This window comes from Loxodonta africana, chromosome 11 (assembly GCF_030014295.1).
Source record: "Loxodonta africana isolate mLoxAfr1 chromosome 11, mLoxAfr1.hap2, whole genome shotgun sequence".
NCBI classification, from domain to species: Eukaryota; Metazoa; Chordata; class Mammalia; order Proboscidea; family Elephantidae; genus Loxodonta; species Loxodonta africana.
In genome coordinates this window covers 74,367,377-74,385,511 of record NC_087352.1, presented here as the reverse complement: position 1 = coordinate 74,385,511, position 18,135 = coordinate 74,367,377, and the positions used below count along the sequence as shown (strand labels likewise).

General features: G+C 37.7%; 1 protein-coding gene across 1 annotated transcript in view; it reads right to left on the bottom strand.

The window, feature by feature from the left end:
* LOC135227198 (nucleolar protein 4) overlaps window positions 1–16,713 on the bottom strand; it is a 95,469-nt gene extending 78,756 nt beyond the window's left edge. Inside the window, exons 1-2 of the mRNA XM_010586783.3 lie at window positions 16,462–16,713; window positions 15,539–15,730 (exon numbers count right to left, since the gene is read on the bottom strand). Coding sequence (XP_010585085.2) covers window positions 15,539–15,730; window positions 16,462–16,668 — 399 coding nt within the window. The 5' untranslated portion in view covers window positions 16,669–16,713. The remainder of the gene's footprint in view (window positions 1–15,538; window positions 15,731–16,461) is intronic.
* Between the last annotated feature and the right edge of the window lie 1,422 nt (window positions 16,714–18,135).

Below are 18,135 nucleotides of genomic sequence, written 5' to 3'. Positions count from 1 at the left end.
AATAGGAAAAATAATCACCACATCATGGGGTAGTTGTTAGAATTCCATGAAATAATGTACATAAAGCCCCTCGAAACATTTATTTATTCCACAAATACATTTAATGGATACTTTCTATATGTTCAGGAAACCCCGGTGGCATAGTGGTTAAGAGCTACGGCTGCTACCCAAAAGATCAGCAGTTCAAATTCACCAGGCACTCCTTGGAAACCCTATGGGGCAGTTCTACTCTGTCCTATGGGGTCACTAGGAGTCGTGATCGACTCGACGGCAGAGGGTTTTTTTTGTTTGTTTGTTTTCTATATGTCAGGAACTATGCCAAGCCCAGGGATAGAGACATAAATAATATCGGTACTCTTCCTGACATTACAGAGTTAGCTTTACAAGTACAGTGTTTAGCACATATAGTAGACATGCGATGAAGTTACGTTAATTTCAGAACTTTTTATCTGCAATTCTGAACTCCTAACGTTGCATAAACCGAAGAAATTTTTCAAAAATGTGGGGCAAACATAGTTGGCAGCAAAAACTGATTTGGATTTTTATAGTCTTTATCCTATTTCCTGTAACTATTCATATACTTTCCTGCAGAAATAGCAATATTTTTGTATATGGGATACTTCCCTAATCCCTCTTGTGGGTAGTATGCAATATACAGAATATGTACTCTATTACATTTGCAAAATCTGCAAAGCTTGAATTCTGACACACATATGATCCAAGATTTCAGATACGGTTGTGAATAAGGATTAAAATTGTTATTCATCTGCTGCTCCCCCAGTCCACATGGTTTTGGTGACAATGATAAAGGAAGCGCCTCACTGATCTGACCCTGTGACATAACTTAGTCCTGGACAATCACTCATAGGAACTCATTGCTTGGTCCAGTGATAGAGCCAAGAGATGGACATAGGATTCAAACAGGGCCAAAATCTTTTTTGTCAGAACTGAGACCTGAGACTGGAAGGGAGCTTTTGGATTATGAGTTTTACGAATAGAAGCTCAGAGCTGCTGATGGCAACATTTCCCACTAGGTAGCAAGGACCTGCCTGAGATGCTAACCAAAACACAAGAGAAGCATAGTTATGAAATGGGAAGGTGGCAAGCCCTGACTTTCGAGTGCACAGATCCAGCTGTGTGTGAACCCTTGGACTTACCAGTTACTTGAGAAAATTCTCTTAACTAATCCAAAAGGTGCGTAAAATGCTTTTTTGACAAAAATAGAATAGGAGCTAATTGGCCTTCATCTAGGCTTTGATTATAAAATATTTCATCTTTTCATTAATGGTCCATGCTTTAGACTTAATTTTAGAACATTATTGGCCTTTAATAATGATATTTCACAGATGCATGTGAAATTAATATCTTGTAGTTGATACTTAGAGACCTGGCTTAGATTAATACCAACTGGCAAAACCTCTGAGCAAGACACAAGATAAACTTATCAACTAAAATAACCTGTTTTTATTTTTAACTTCCCAAACCCAAACCAAACCCAGAGCTGTCGGGTCGATTCTGACACACAGCAACCACACAGGGTTTCCAAGGCTATAAATCTCCATGGAAGTAGGCTGCCACATCTTTCTCCCACAGAGCCCCTGGTGGTTTCCAACTGCTGACTTTTCAGTTAGCAGTCGATCACTTTAACCACTGTGCCACCAGGGCTCCTTATTTTTGACTAAGTGACCCTTTATTTTAATCTCTACTAGGAAACATCTTTTAATTCTGAAAATAAGTGATTATATATACCTATAATTGTTATGGATTGTGGCATCTTTTTCCTTAATAGTTTACTTATGAAGCCTAAAACTATACACCATTTCAATTCATGTAATTAATATCACTGCCTATTTGTACCAATTGGAAACTAGAAAAGAATATTAAAAATGAATGTTTCAAGAGTTAAGAGAATTAAAATTAAATATTATACTTAACTGTCTTCTTTAGGGGAAAAGAAGTCTCCTTAAAGGGTTAAATGTATCAGTCTAGAATTTTAGTTAGCAGTAGCTTTTAAAATTGGAATGTAAATTGTTAGATACTGCGTGTCTTAGTTATCTAGTGCTTCTGTAACAGAAATACCAAAGGTGGGTGGCTTTAACAAACAAATTTATTTTCTCACAGTTTAGGAGGCTAGAAGTAGAAATTCAGAGCTCTGGCTCTAGGCAAAGGCTTTCTTTCTCTGAAGGTTCTGTCTCTTTTGAGTTTCTGCTCCTGGGCAATCTTCACATGCTTTGCATCTCTCCTTTCCTTGCTAGCCTGCATTTAATCTCTTTTATATCTCAAAAGAGATTGACTCAAGATACACCCTACACTAATCATGCTTTATTAACGTAACAAAGACAACCCATACCCCAAATGGGATTATAACCACAGGAATAGAGGTTAGGATTTACAACATATATTTCTGGGGAACATAATTCAATCCATAACCTTCCACCTTTTGGCCCCCCAAAATTTATGTCCTTGCCATACATAAAATGCATACACCCCATCACATCATCCCAAAAGTCTTAAAATAACTCCAAGTCCAAAATCCCATCTTCTGAATCGCCTAAATAAAATATGGGTGAGACTTTAGGTGTATTCCATCCTGAGGCAAAATTCCTCTTCATCTGTGAACCTGTGAAATCTAGAATACAAGCTATCTGTTTCCAAAGCACAATGGTGGAACAGGCACAAGGTAGACATTTCCATTACATGTGGGAGAAACTGAAGGGAAAGAAGGAATAACAGCCACCAAGCAAGTCCAAAACTCAGCAGAACCAATTATAACCACTCTCAAAACTTGCAAATAATCCTCTGTTCTCTGAGACCATCTAAGCAATGGCCCTGCCCTCCAGACTCTGGGTGTTGGCCTGCCCTCTAGATTCTGGGTAGAGGCCCCTCAGCCTTGGATTTCAGCTCTGCCTTCCAGGCCATCTGGAATAGCAACTCTGCTCCCTCGGCTTTAGGTGATCCTATTCCCCTAGTCCATCTGAGTGGCGACCCTACCACCTCAGCCTTGGCAGACCCTGTTCTTCTGCCCCTTCGGCATGGCAGTCCCACTCTTTCAGTTTTGGGTGGCAGCACCATCCCTCTGGTACACCTTAACAGCAGCCCTGCACTCTGGAACCAAGCTGGCGAAGATCCGACTCTTTGAAATATAGGAGGCTGTGGCCCCACTCTTTGAAACCAAGAAGGCCCTGCTTTTCGTGCTCCTTCCAACAGTTCTGCTGATCTCAGAGGCACTCCAGGGATGGTCCTTTACTTTTCTTGGAAGGCAACAGATGTAGCTTATTTGGCCTGTTTCCTGCCTGTAGAATTCCAAGAAGCAGTGTTCTTTTTTTTTCATTCTTTCTCTGACCCCTTCAGTCTAAGCTGATGGATTTTCTGCTGTGATAGTTGGTCAGATCCATCAGTCACAGGCTTAATCTTTTTAACAAAAGATTGTGTAGCCACGTCCTAGATGAACATTCTAGGGCACGTGTCCTTCGTTTGTACAACAGAATTTTCCTAATCTTTAAGTTCTGTTTTCATTTTGTGCAGTTCATTTTTAAGTCCATCTCTTTCCTCTCACATTTTACCATAAGCAGCAAGGAGAAACCATATGGCCCCTTTAAAATCTTGCTTAGAAATCTCATCAGCCACACGTTCAAGTTCATCACTTACAAGTTCTACCGTCTACCAAACATTTAAACATAATTCTGACAAGTTCTTTGCCCCTGCATGAAATGCATCACCCTTCTTCCATCGTCCATTCACATGTTCATCATTTTCTTTTAAAGCCCCACCAGAAGCACATTTAACATCCACATTTGTAGCAACATTCCATTAATGGTGCCATATATATTCTCTAAGATGATAGAGATTTTCTCTATAGCTCTCCTCACTTCCTTCTGAGCCCTCACCAGAATTGCCTTTGACATCCATATTTCTATAAACAGTCTCTTCAAGGCAATCTAGGCTTTAATTATTAAAAAAAATCTCTTCAAGGCAATCTAGGCTTTAATTATTAGCCACCTTAAATCTCTTCCAACCTCAACCCATTATTCAATTCCAAAACCACTTCCACTTTTTAGGTATTTGTTACAGCAGCAATCCTACACCTCCATTCCAAATTCTGTCTTAGTCATCTAGTGCTGCTATAACAGAAACACCACAAGTGGATGGCTTTAACAAACAAATTCATTTTCTCACAGTCTAGGAAGCTAGAGTCCGAATTTAGGGCACTGGCTCTAGGGGAAGGCTTTCTCTCTCTGTTGGCTCTGGAGGAAGGTCCTTGTCTCTTTTGAGCTTCTCCACCTGGGTAATCTTCACGTGCTTGGCATCTCTCTTCCCCTGTCTCTCCTTGCTGGCTTGCCTTTAATCTCTTTTATATCTCAAAGAGATTGACTCAAGATACCTACACTAATCCTGTCTCATTATCATAACAAAGACAACCTATTACCATATTCGATTATAATCACAAGCACAGAGGTTAGGATTTACAACACATATTTTTGGGTGACATAATTTAATCCACAACACTGTGAAACATGTAGCTGACTAGAAAAAAAAAAAATTTTTTTTTTGGACTAGCACATAATAAAAATTAATTTTTCTCCCAGCTAGTTTCCATCACAAAGTAGCACATTAGTAAATGTCTATTCATTCACTCATTCAATAATTTCAATTCAATTCAATTGAATATGTACTAAACAGCTTTTATGAGCAACTAAGTGTACTATGTAAGATACTGTGGGTGATACGAAGATGAACAAGTTAAAGAAACATAGGACTCAAGGAACATAACTTCCTAACAGGGAACTAAGACCAATGTATAAATAATTGTAATATAAGACAAGAAAAACTACAAAATATGTACCACAAAGTACAACTTGGACACAGAAGAAAAAGAGACCGTGGCTGCTCTTAGTTAGGAGTGAGGTTTAATGGATAAAGACGTATTTGATTGAGTCGTGCAAATATTTCAACAGATTGGGACCAGGAGAAAGGGTTTCCTAGTAAAAGGAACCCTGGAATTCAAATACAGGCTAAATTGCATTTTTTCACGTTCCTCAGATGAGTCGGGTGCTGTGCTAGTAGGAGTTTTTACAATTGTTACTTCAACTGTTTTTGGTTTTCATGCATAACATAAGTGCTATCGTTTACATTTTTTTCCTCATGAGAAAACTTAAGCTCAAGGATACAAGGTCCACAAGTAACAACTGGTAAAGCAAGAATAAGAACCAAGATCCACTGACTATAAAATCAGGGTGCTTTTCTTCAGGTTTGCCCACCAGTGCGGCTTATTTTTCATTGTTTCCTTCTGAGTTCAGTTTCCTTCTTTCTAGAGTACATTTTAGAAGCCCTGGTGGCACAGAGGGAAGCGCTGGGCTGCCAACCAGAATGGTGGTGGTGAAACCCACCCAGCTGCTCCATGAGACAAAAGATCTGCGGATGTACTCCCGTAAAGATTACAGCCTAGGAAACGTTAATGGGGCAGTTCTACTCTGTCCTATAGGGTCACTATGAGTTGGAGCACACAACAACAACAACAAGTACATGTTCATTTGTCCAGAGACAGTCTGAGAGTGCTAACCTCAGCAGCTGACTGAAGTGTCTCTTTCAACCGCACTCTGGTTATAGAGATTAGCTGGGCATTGATTTACAGATTACAAGTTGTCGTGGTGGTTGTTATTTGCCGTCAAGTCCGACTCGAGGAGACCCTAGGTGTGCAGAGTAGAACTGCTCCATAGGGTTTTCAAGGCTGTGACCTTTCAGAAGTAGATTACCAGGCCTTACTTCCAAGGTGCCTCTAAGTGAGTTCAAACCACCACTGGCCTCTCGGCTAGTAATCAGCATGTAACCTTTTGCACAACCCAGGGACTCCTGATTAAAAGTAGTTTTCCCTGAAAGTTTTGAAGGCTTTTCTATTAGTCCTTTGAGGACTGTTTTCTGACATCTGTTGTTACGGGGATAAGAACTGTGTTCAGTTTAACTGTTTTTCCACTTAAATAATCTGCTGTTTCTCCTTGGCAACATTTAAAAATTCCTTGTGGTTTTATTATGAGGTACCCAGGCATTAGTTATTGTAAGTTTTTTGTTGTTCTTGTTTTTTTTTTTTTTTTTTTTTAATTTATACTACTGAGTTCTGGTCTATTTTTTTATTCTTAGGATTCATGGTTTAATCTGTTCTGGAAAATTCACAGTCATCATCTCTTTGAATGTTGTCTCTTCCTCATTCTCTTAGATCTATCCTCTGGAGTGCCTACTAGATCTATATTTAGTTATTATGTTATCTGTATTTCTTAACTTCTTTCTTGTATTTTCCATCTCTTTTTTCTTTCTGAGGGTAATTTCCATAGCTCTATCAACTTGTTTTGTTTTTTATCAACTTGATAGCACCCAACAACAACCTGGTCTAGTTTACCAATTTTCTTTTTGGCTGAATCGTATTTTCTATTTAACCCATCTATCTAGCAAGGTGGTGGTACAGTGGTTAAGAGCTATGGCTGCTAACCAAAAGGTGGGCAGTTCGAATCCACCAGCTGCTCTTTGGTAACCGTATGGGGCAGTTCTATTCTAGCCTATAAGGTCCCTATGAGTCGGAATCAACTCAACGGCAATGAGTTTGGTTTTCTTTTTTCTTTGGGGAGGGGGGAGGTTAGTAAGGTTTTAATTTCATTGTTTATATTGCCTATAATTTTTGCTTCTGGAGTTGTTTCATAACGGAGAAGTAACTCTTCCACAGTCCCAGCTTTATATACAGTTCTCAATCCATGCTCCTTCTTGATCATGAACCAAAAACCATGTCTCCTGAACTTGAGTGGGCATTCAGATCCCATCCCTGATACGTTTGGGCCTGCACTCACTTTTTCTACCTTCCTAGGTTGTTTATCTACCCAATTAAGGGCTTACATTCTGGCTATGAGTTTTCTACTCATTTCTGATGCCTGGGAATATCCTTTTCTTTCTTTTGAGCTCATCTAGCTATTTAAAAACTTATTATCTTTTATCCAGCGTTTTTAAATGTTTGCAGTGGGATGATGGACAGGGTAGGAGTTGGGATTCCACGAAGTTCAGGCCAAAACCAAGAGATTTCAATGACAAGTAATGTTGACTGTTTACAGTCTAATTACTTTTCAATTTTTATATATTTAGTAAATAATGGGAAATAGTACCAATAATTTTTGAACCAAAAAAAATTAGTGGGCCAAGACAGAATGTATTGAGACTAGGAGTAGGAGTTCCATTTGATGGCTTAATGTGTAAAGGAAAATAACTTAATGTGTTAGAGGAAAGGATACAGAAAAGCCAGGTTATATACTATGTTTTATATGCATTATCATATATAATAACTCACAGCCCCCTCCATTAGAGAAATGAAGACTTACAAATCTCATATAACTTGTTCAGGACTTGAGCTAAGCCAAAAATTGAACCTAGGCCTCTTAGCTTCCAAAGGCCATACTCTAAAATATTACAGTAAGGAATTTAGAATTTCATCTGAGATACTAAGAATTTGAAAATATCAAAATCAGAATTTAGGATGACTACTCCAGGAACAAAGCAGATTTACTATAAAGCCAATAAAGCTTAGGTTTCAGGGTACCTCAACTGGATGGGCCTCCTGAGTGCTGAGGATTCCTGCAAGTTATAATTATTCTAGGTAAGAAAGGGAAGCCAGATTGAAATCAGAAGCATTTATATGTAAGTATGTCTAGAAATTGCCTAAAAAGGTATTAGAAGAAAAAGGTCTGAATTTAAAGACTCCAGGGTTGGTTTTTTGTCTGTTGTTTTGTCTTGTGTGTACGGTATACATGATATCTTTTCTAACTATAAATACATGTTCATCTTTCTACTTACTAATTTTTTGCTTATAATTTTGCATTGCCTTTGCTTTAATAAAAGGGTCTAAATATTATAAGCTCCAAGCTCCAAGCTCTATGGAGTATAAGATGGAAGTAGAGAGCTGATTTGGAAGAATTATGTCAAGAGTATAGACATGAGGTATAAAAGACTAGTATAAAATATAGTAGCTGCTATTGGAAATTATTGAACTGATTTAGGAAACAGAACAAAGGAAGAAAAAGCTGAATCCAAGGACTGGTAAGATACAAGCTGCACATGTGAAAAAGAGTCAAAGTTCATTCTAAGTGAGCAAGGGTGTATGACAATAAAAACCAAAAAAAAAAAAAAAAAATATGGTATCAGGGAAGCTGAGAATTGAAAATATGGTCTGATCCCTTCTACTTTAGGCTGAATTAGACATACACGGGCAAATGGTGTCATTAATCAAATGCCTCCCAAAATATACTATTTCCCTAAACATTAAAGATGAATTTTCTTGCAATTTCCTAATTACTTAATTACTTGTTTTTAATTTTATAGCTCACGTTTTTTCCTACCCGATTAACCAAGGAAATATGTCCATCAAGATGAAATAAAAAAAAGAAAATCGGGAGATTGGAAAAACTTTGGTCGGAACTTTCTGGCAATCGGGCACAAAAATGAACATATCAGTGACAGTTCTCCCATTGAGCTGAGGTGAAAGCACTCTATTTCCTCAGGAGAAGCAAAAATTTTTCCTTGCATCAAATTCTAAAAGTAGCTTCTGAAATGAAGTCTTTCATACTGGACATTTAGTAGCCTAATGGATAATGTCCTTGGAAAATTTTTACAAAACATTGCATGAGACTCATTTCTTCAAATAAAATAGTCTATCTCAATAATATTAAAAAACAGCTAAGTGTAAGTAAGTAATTTTTTAGAAGTCTGAGTATTGAATTAAAAGATCTAGCCTACTTGTTCTGAGTTGATACTGTAGCAAAATTAGAGATGCAAGAGAAATGATGGGTTAATGTCTATTGGACTATCTTCCTTTTATGTTCATTTGAGTTTTATAGAAATAAATGTGAACATATGAAGCATGGTGAAAAGAGTTCCAACAATGCAAACTCAGGAAACAAACAGAACTCATATCACATAATGCATATACTCAGGATATGGGCCACCCTCACCTTATGCATAAAGCTTTGCTCTTAGGGTCTTATCTCTTATAGGTGCTTATTGAATTTAAGATCAGCATGCCTTGGAGAAATTAATTTCTTTTCTGGAACAATTAACAAATACTGCTCAGAGAAGTACCCGGAGAAACCTGAGAGTCAAAGGCTCACAACAGAATTACTAAGCAACTTGGAATATTTGCCTAAGGATTGATTTAAACATACTGGGTTCTTAAAATTTAACGAAAGCTCAGTATTCTCGACCATTTTGATTAGATTTCTTTTTCATAAAATACGTCTTTTTATCTTCAACACTAAGGATTTTATGATTTATGATGATTGGTATCTTAGTCATCTAGTGCTGCTATAACAGAAGTACCACAAGTGGATGGCTTTAACAAACAGAAATTTATTCTCTCACAGTCTAGGAGGCTAGGATTCCAAACTCAAGGTGTCTGCTCCAGTGGAAGGCTTTCTTCCTGTGTCAGCTCTGGTCCTTGTCATTAATCTTCCCCTGGTCTAGGAACTCAGTACAGGGACCCCAAGTCCAAAGGACACACTCTACTCCTGGCTCTTCTTGCTTGGTGGTAACGAGGTCCCTCACTTCTCTGTTTGATTCACTCATCTATATCTCAAAACAGACTGACTCAAGAAACAACCTAATCCTGTAGACTGAGTCCTGCCTCATCAACATAACTGCCTCCAATCCTGCCTTATCAACATCATAGAGGTTAGCATTTACAACACATAGTACAGTCACATCAGATCACAAAATACTGGACAACCACATAATACTGGGAATCATAACCTAGCCAAGCTGACACACATTTTGGGGGGACAAAATTCAACCCATAACTTTCCACCCTTTGGCCCACAAAAATTCATGTCCTTGCCACATGTAAAACACTTTCACCACATCATATCATCCCCAAAGTCTTAGATCAACTCCAAGTCCAAATTCCATCCTGGGGCAAAATTCTTCTTCATCTGTGAAATCTAGAATACAAGTTATCTGCTTCCAAAGTACAATGGTGGACTAGGCACCAGGTAGACATTTTCATTACGAATGGAAGAAACTGGAGGGAAAGAAGGGATAATAGGCACCAAGCAAATCAGCAGAACACATTATATTAGCTCTAAAGCCTTGAAAATAATCCTCTGTTTTCTAAGACCATTTAGACAATGGCCCTGCCCTCCAGACTCCGGGTGTTGGCCACACTCTCCAGATTCTAAGTGGTGGCTGCTCGGCTCTTGGCTTCAGCTCCACCTTTCAGCTCCAGTGGGACTGCAACTCTGGTCCTTTGCATTTAGATGGTCCCATCCTCCTAGTCTGGCTGAGTGGCAACACTACATCTGCAGTACCAGCAGGCCCCATTCTTCTGCCCCTTCTGCATGAAAGCCCCACTCCCTCAGCTTTGAGCAGCAGATCTGGCCTCATCCCACTGGCACTTGTGAATGGCAGTGCCACGCTCCAGAACCAAGTTGGTGAAGAGCTGACTCTTTGAAACCTAGGAGGTTGTGGCCCCACCCTCTGAGACCCAGTAGGCCGTGGTTCCACCACTCGAGAGCCCAGAGATTGTGACTCCAACCTTTGAGACCGAGGCAGCTCTGCTTCCTGTGTTCCTTGTCTCTTCAGCTTCAGTTTCCTGGTTGCTTGGCCTTTCAGCCCTTTAGGCCTCCTGGGCTGACTCAGCATCTTCCCTGCTCAGGCAAGTGTTCCTAAGCTCTTTAGCTCCTCCAATAAGCGCCTGGAGGTACCCCACTCCACCAGCAGAATACAAACCTCAGCCGGAAGGCACTCGGCAATCTTGATCCATGAGTCAGCAAGCCTAGCTCCACCGATAAGTACCCAGAGGCACTCAGTTCTCTTGCTCCATGGGTTGGCTCCTGTACCATCTCACTCTGGTCTCCCGGTTCTGTTACTGCCATTTCTCTGCTGCTGCTTCTCACCATTTGTGCTCTCTGGCGTTAAAACTCTCCTCACTTCCTTTTGAGGCCTCACCAGTATTGTCTTTGATGTCCATAATTCCATAATTCCAACAGTCTCTTCAAGGAAATCTAGGCTTTTACTGTTAAAAAAAAAAACAACTAAACCTGTTCTTATTGAGTCAATGCTGACTTATCATGACCCTACAGGACAGAATAGAACTGCCCCACTGGGTTTCCAAGGAGCAGCTAGTGGATTCAGACTGCTGGCCTTTAGGTTAGCAGCTGAGCTCTTAACCGCGGCACCACCAGGGCTCCAGGCTTCTACTATTAGGCACTTTAAAACTCTACTGGCCTCTATCTGTTAGAACAGCACCCCACTCTTGGAACCAAATTCTGTCTCAGTTATCTAGTGCTGCTATAACAGAAATACCACAATTAGATGGCTTTAACAAACAGAAATTTATGTTCTCACAGTCTAGGAGGCTAGAAGTCCAAACTTGGGGTGCCAGCTCTAGGGGAAGGCTTTCTCTCTCTGTCAGCTTTGGGGAAGGTCCTTGTCATCAATCGTCCCTTGGTATAGGAGCTTTTCAGCATGGGGACCCTAAGTCCAAAGGATGTGCTCAGCTTCTTCTTCTTCTTCCGGTAATAAGGTCCCTCTCCTCTCTGCTTGATTCGCACTTCTATATCTCAAAAGAGATTTACTCAAGATACAACCTAATCCTATATATTGTATCTTGAGTAACTGCCTCCAATCCTGCCTCATCAACATCATAGAGATTAGGATTTACAACACATAGGATAATCACATCAGATCACAAAATAATGGACAACCACATAATACTGGAAATCATGGCCTAGCAAAGTTGACACATATTTTTGGGGGACACAATTCAATCCATTACAATTGGTAACAGTGAACTGGTGAAAATGTGTAGAAAAGCATCACAATATTTTTGTTCTATGTAATGCATGATAGAGTCTATTTGGAAAAAAGACAAGAAATTTTGGCTATTTAAGCATACAAGATCTGCAGGGTCTGGATAACTCTATTGAAATAAGAATATATAATTACATATTCTAATGTCTGTATGCATTCAGTGAAGAATTAAAAATATATGCATTGAAATTTAAATTCTCTAGGGAAAGTGTAGATTTAACATGAACAGATTTTGTATTAACAGCTGCAGAAAATTAGTCATAGTGAATGCTAAGTTTCTCAAGTATTGCACCAATACATGTTGTGATACACCACTTCTATAGGAATAACTCTTTGACTTTCTTAATCAAATCGGTAGCAAACATATAGTTCAATATTTTATATATACTGTACTTAGCTTCTAGCTTAGAGACTCTAAATAGTCCACAAGAGCTAAGTTCTTAGTCCTTAGTCCACAAGAGCTAAGCTTATTGACTGCTGCTTTTATATTATGATATAGAATCACCTACATTAAAAACTTGTTTAGGCTGCTTTGTTGACTTGTTAAGTGTTTCCTAATAACAAGCATTTACAAACAACCACATACTGAAGATGATAGATTTTGTCAATGTCCTCTTTCACAAAACATGAGAAGAAAAGATTTTTGTTTGTTTAATTTTTGTTTAATGTTTAAATTTTTAAAAATTGTCAATTTTATCATAAATAAATTTTTAAAATTATGTGAGTGAAGGACATTTTTGTATAATATTTAATTATAATTTTTATCTGTGCGAATCATGCCTTTTCGTATCTGCCGTAGGTAAGAATTAACATTCAAAATGGCACACAATCCTCCTTCACACTCCATAGCGGTGAAGCAATACATAAAACAAATCAAATTTCCAAATGTCAGTTAGATGGTAGATTTGTTATTTGCAGTAATACATTACTGAGGAATGTATAAAATAAAAATTGGCTAAACTATGATGTCAATTTTCATCCATGTCGTTCATTTAACATCGAATTATATAAGACTTTGCATTATTGCTTAAGCATTTCACTTCGTACAGCTCGTCTCCTCAACACATCTTGAAGATCTGGGAACTGTTCTATTTTCCTAATGAACAAGTTAGACATGTCTTAATATATCTCAGGACTTTATGTAATTTTATGCATAATATATATCTGCTGAGTAAATAAACAAATCAACGAATGAATGAAAATTATTCAAAGTTAATTACTGTATCATTTCTATACAACATATTTTCTTCAAGACTAGTTTGTAAAACTCCTTAACTTTGTATTCGTCAACTTTTTTGTCCTTCCCTATACATTTTTTTTTTTTTTTATACATACCAGACACCTAGTGGCGCACTGGTTAAGAGACAGGCTGCTAACCAAAAGGTCAGCAGTTCGAATCCACCAGCTCCTCCTCGGAAACCCTATGGGCAGTTCTACTCTGTCCTATAGGGTCGCTATGAGTCAGTATCGACTCAAAGGCAATGAGTTTTGGGTTCCATAAATACCAAAAGGCTATTTCAATAGATGCCTAATATTGCATATTAAAGGGAAGAAAAATAATAAAAACAGTACTTAATATAAAAGTTTTAAATATCCCTTAGAAAGTTTAAGAATTCTTCAAGAAAACATTTTTCTCTTAAAGAATGATTGATATAAATTTTATAACATGAAAAATGAAACACTTTTTACCAATGAAAAGGGTCTCTAAATAACATTAAAAGATTAGGAAAAAAAGTAGCAATGTCAGATACTGGTAAAAACAAGAATCTTGATGCATGATATTATTATCCTTATTGTTTTTGAAAAAGGAAAATATATATAGTGCCTCATATTCTGAATGAGATATACTTAGCTGGAATTATACTTTACTTTCTAAGTGATCCTGACCTGAGGCTTTTACACCTATTTAGATATTATTTTGTCATCTGTCTCCTATTGTGCAGGTAAAAAAAAAGAGAAAACCCTTGTGAATCTTTAAGTAATTCAGTATGGAGAAAACAGCTTTGTTTTCTTCTAGCAATCTTCGTTCTCTTTTACATATACCAATTCTATTGCCATCATTTAGTTTAATCAGGTACAGCTATGCCATTTTTATTTTAAAATGCTTTATGTAAGACAAACTCCAACTCCAATGTAATTATCCTCAAAAGAAAGCAAAAAATTAAATGCAGTTTTCTGCAACTGTAAATACAATTGACTAAATAATATTTGACAGGCAGTTAATATTTTCAGAGTTAAGGTTTACTGACTGCTTAAGAGCGTGGCGGCTAACCAAAAGGTCAGCAGTTCAAATCCATCAGCTGCTCCTTGGAAGCCCTGTGGGGCGGTTCTACTCTGTCCTATAGGGTTGCTAGGAGTCGGAATCGACTTGATGGCAACGGGTTTTTGGTTACCGTGTGTAAGGAATGACTTTCACAGATTTCCTTTGATAACATAATTCTCATAGCTCTATAAATCAGGAGTTATTATCATTTCCAGAGGAGGAACCTGAAACAAAGTCAATTAAAGTAATTTGCTCTGGTCACACAGCCAGAAAGTGGCAGATACGGAACTTGAAACTAAGTTCTCTGGGCCAGAGCCTATGTGTGTAACCACCTGGGAAGACTCGCCTCTCTTTCAAGAACAGTCATTTCTCCTTTAAAAAATATCAAAGACATTTTTATAAGCCAAGGCTTTGTAGAAAAACTGATAATAGACAGTGAATCTGTCACTTTTGTCATTCATTTCACAGGATTTTACATTTGCGAAATTATTTCTCATATATGACCTACTCCTTCAAACCTCTCTAAACTACCCCAACTCTTATTCTCATCACCCCCTCCCCAATAAATTAGAGGGCACAGATGACAAACACTAAGAACCTTGGCTTTGATGGAGCCTTCTTAAGATAAGCGTAGAAAGAGAGGTTTCAGAAAATTTCTAATACATTTCTGTTCACATGCATAAAAAACATAAGTGAAAAAAACATACATCCTCAATGCATGCACTATTTCTAGATATAACAATTAGAACAAAGTGAAGTAGAATGAAGTTCAGAAAACATGGATATCTAATACCCACCCAAGAAAGTAATCTAACGTCAGCATAATCTAATCCGTCTACAAAGCCCAGCTGAATATAAAGCTCGTGTTACCACCCACAAGCACACAAATAAACGGACCCCATACAACACAGCATTATTTTTCCTATGAGGATATTCATTCCCTGATCTTTATTTTCTAGGCTTGCTGTTTGTTAACCATTGGTATGAAAATATTACGACTTAGATGGATTCATCCATTTCCTTTCATTCCAGAGAAAGCCATTCTCACTTGTCATCTTCAGCAACAACTCATATTTCAGTCCAACACTTGATTAAACTCAGATCCACTTAAGTAGCACGGAGAGAAAGCAAACATGAAAGAGATGCTAGTTCTCATTGTGTTTTTTTTTTTTTGGTCATATGACCCTCATTTTCCATAACATGGTACCATGTGGGCCTGTGAGCACTGGTCTCACAAAGTATTCCTATTAAATAAACAAAGGGAATAAATAGTTCAGTAAGATGAAAAGGGGGAAAAAACAAACGAGCAAACAAAAACCCCTTTAACCTGACGTTATGAAAAAAATCAAAAAAAAGACACTAAGATGAAAAAAAAAAATAGCGTCATGGTTTACATGTGGGATTTTGATGGAATCTAGGGCTGTGTTTTAATTCAAAACTCACCATCTCAAAACCACTTCTTTTCATCCGCCTGCAGGACTTGAGGTAAGTACGTATACGTTTTCTGGCACGCTCTTGATACTCAGGGAATTGTCGCCTGCATGAGTCAATGATAGCCTGGATCTTTTCTTTGGGCTGCTTAGAGATTGGGACCATTCGGTCCAAGTTTTCATCTACAAACAGCCTGACAAACATCTGTTGGCAAGAGGGAGACAGAGGAGAAGGGTTTGGAGGGCTGCTCTCTTCTGTTCCTAACTTCCTGTCTTGATTATCGATAGGAAAATACTCTTTTCTGGTTTATGCACTGGAGTACTTTGCAATGGAAAGCCAGGAATTTTAAGCAAACACTCTTTAAAGACTTTCTAAAGGGCTGGATAAAAATTAGAAAGGAGAGAGAAAGACAGACAAACAGACAGAAAATAATAGAATATTGTGTAGAAAAATAATCAGGAAATAACAGTAGACTGTGACAATCAAGCACCCCATAAAATTCTCTATTAATGATAAATAGGACTGCTACAGTGCTACACTACACAGTGTTCTAAACTCTGGAAACAAACAATCGACTCTTGTCATGCATAATTAGATAAGCTGGAAAAGCAAAAAAACAGAACAAAACAAAACAAAAACAAACTGATGACGGGCGTACTCTTCCGATGGATAAGCTGAGGCCCCCTTCATCCACTAGATAAACATGCATACTCACACAACACAACTCCAGTTTTCAGCTCACATTGGGCTTTAAAATTCTAAACAAAACACAGCAATTCTGGTGTCTGGTTGGCAAAGAGTGTTTCATGTACTTTTTAAATCCTTCTGTAAATTAAACAAACATGTCTCTAAAATAATCCACATTTACCAACAAGCAACAACATGAAAGTGAAGTGGCAAAAATGAAACCACACTGGGAGTGTGGAAGGACTCACATTAAAAGCTTTCAGCCGCTCAGCTTCCACTCCGTCTGTCTCGTTCACTTTCTCAGAATCCTCATGGTCGTCATGGTCGTCTTCGTCCTCATCTCCCCTGTTCAGTGACAGGTCCTCAGCACCTCTGTCTACACTCTCGTTTTTGCCCGAGTCGTAGCTTGAGTAACTATGCGCGGGCGACTGAAAAGAAAGGCGCGATTTAGGCATTAAGTTTTCCGCCCCGTATTACAAATTTTGTGCTTTGTTTTTAACTTCGACTGTTTCTCACATATCTTGTTTAAATGAGTTGGTAACTCTAGAGCTGTGGCTATTCTAATTAAATCAAAGTTCATTAAAGTTAAATTAAAAATGCATTTCCTCAGTCACGCTTGGTTACATTTCAAGTGCTCCATAGCCATAGGTAACATTTCTGTCATTGCAGAAAGTTCTATTGCACGTCACTGTTATAGAGGAATGACTGTCTCCATTTAAAATCTATATTCTAAAAAAAGTCAAAGCCGTTATCAACTTTGCAAGAGAATCATACAATCACATATTGTAGGAAATGGAAATCACATCAGAGCTTAGTCACTTTAGCTGTATTACTATTCTAAAAACAGATGAGAAAACTGAAGAATAGATATTTGTATTAACTTGCCCAGTAAGTACTGTACAATAAATTATTGATATTACAGTGTTTAAAAATGTTAATAAGACAATATGCTTTAAAATCTCTATAAATTGCCTATGAGTCTTAAAAATGGCCTCTGATTTTGGTTTAGAAGAAAAGAGAAAAAATTAGGTTTTATCCTAATCACTGTTTAGTTCCTCCATATTCCAACACTATACAGCGGACATGCTGAATTTAAAGCACGAACACTTAAATGAGTAACAGTGGCATGTATTCCAATATAAAAATCATTAGTTGTAAAATCTAAAGAAAAAAAATCATTTTTAAATATAAGCAGTCATTTCAAATGTAAACTGGCCTTTTTAATGGTCTAGATGGCAGAATGCAACAATATATAAGTATATAACAATAATGTATAAGTATATATATATACTTATTCATATATATGTCTATGTACACTTACTATATATATATATATATATGTAGGACATCTCAATAAAAAGTTAACTTGATTCTTTTTCCTTTTGAGATTACAAATATTCAAAATAATTCTCCCTGGGACACTTAGGGCTAATTTCAGAGTGAGTTTGGGAGAAGTGAGCTAGAAGTAAAGGAAATCCAAGAACATGGTGTGATATGGAGCTTGACTCAGCAGTGTGTAGCACAGTAATAAGCTATTTTACACAACCCTTTTGGGACCATCTCAATGGCCAACAATCATCACAGCATATTCTAGATGCTTTTGAAAAGATAAACTAAGATGTAGGAGAGCTTAAAGAGAAATGGTCTATACTTAATTTAATTGTGTAAAATGTAGTTTCTGAGATCTCAAATACCATAAAGCAAATAATGAAGAAAAGCAGGGGCAAAGGAAATGAGCACTTCAACCACTGTATGTATATTGGTTTCCTGTGAGGAGGTATTGTCCTCCTTATTCTACCGATGAGGAAACAGTTTCAGAAAGGCTAGATAACTTCCTCTCATCTAGATAACGTTATAACTAGTATTTATATACCTAGTTCTGTCTTGAGCTAAAAGAGGTGGGGAAAAAAGTTTTTTTTTTT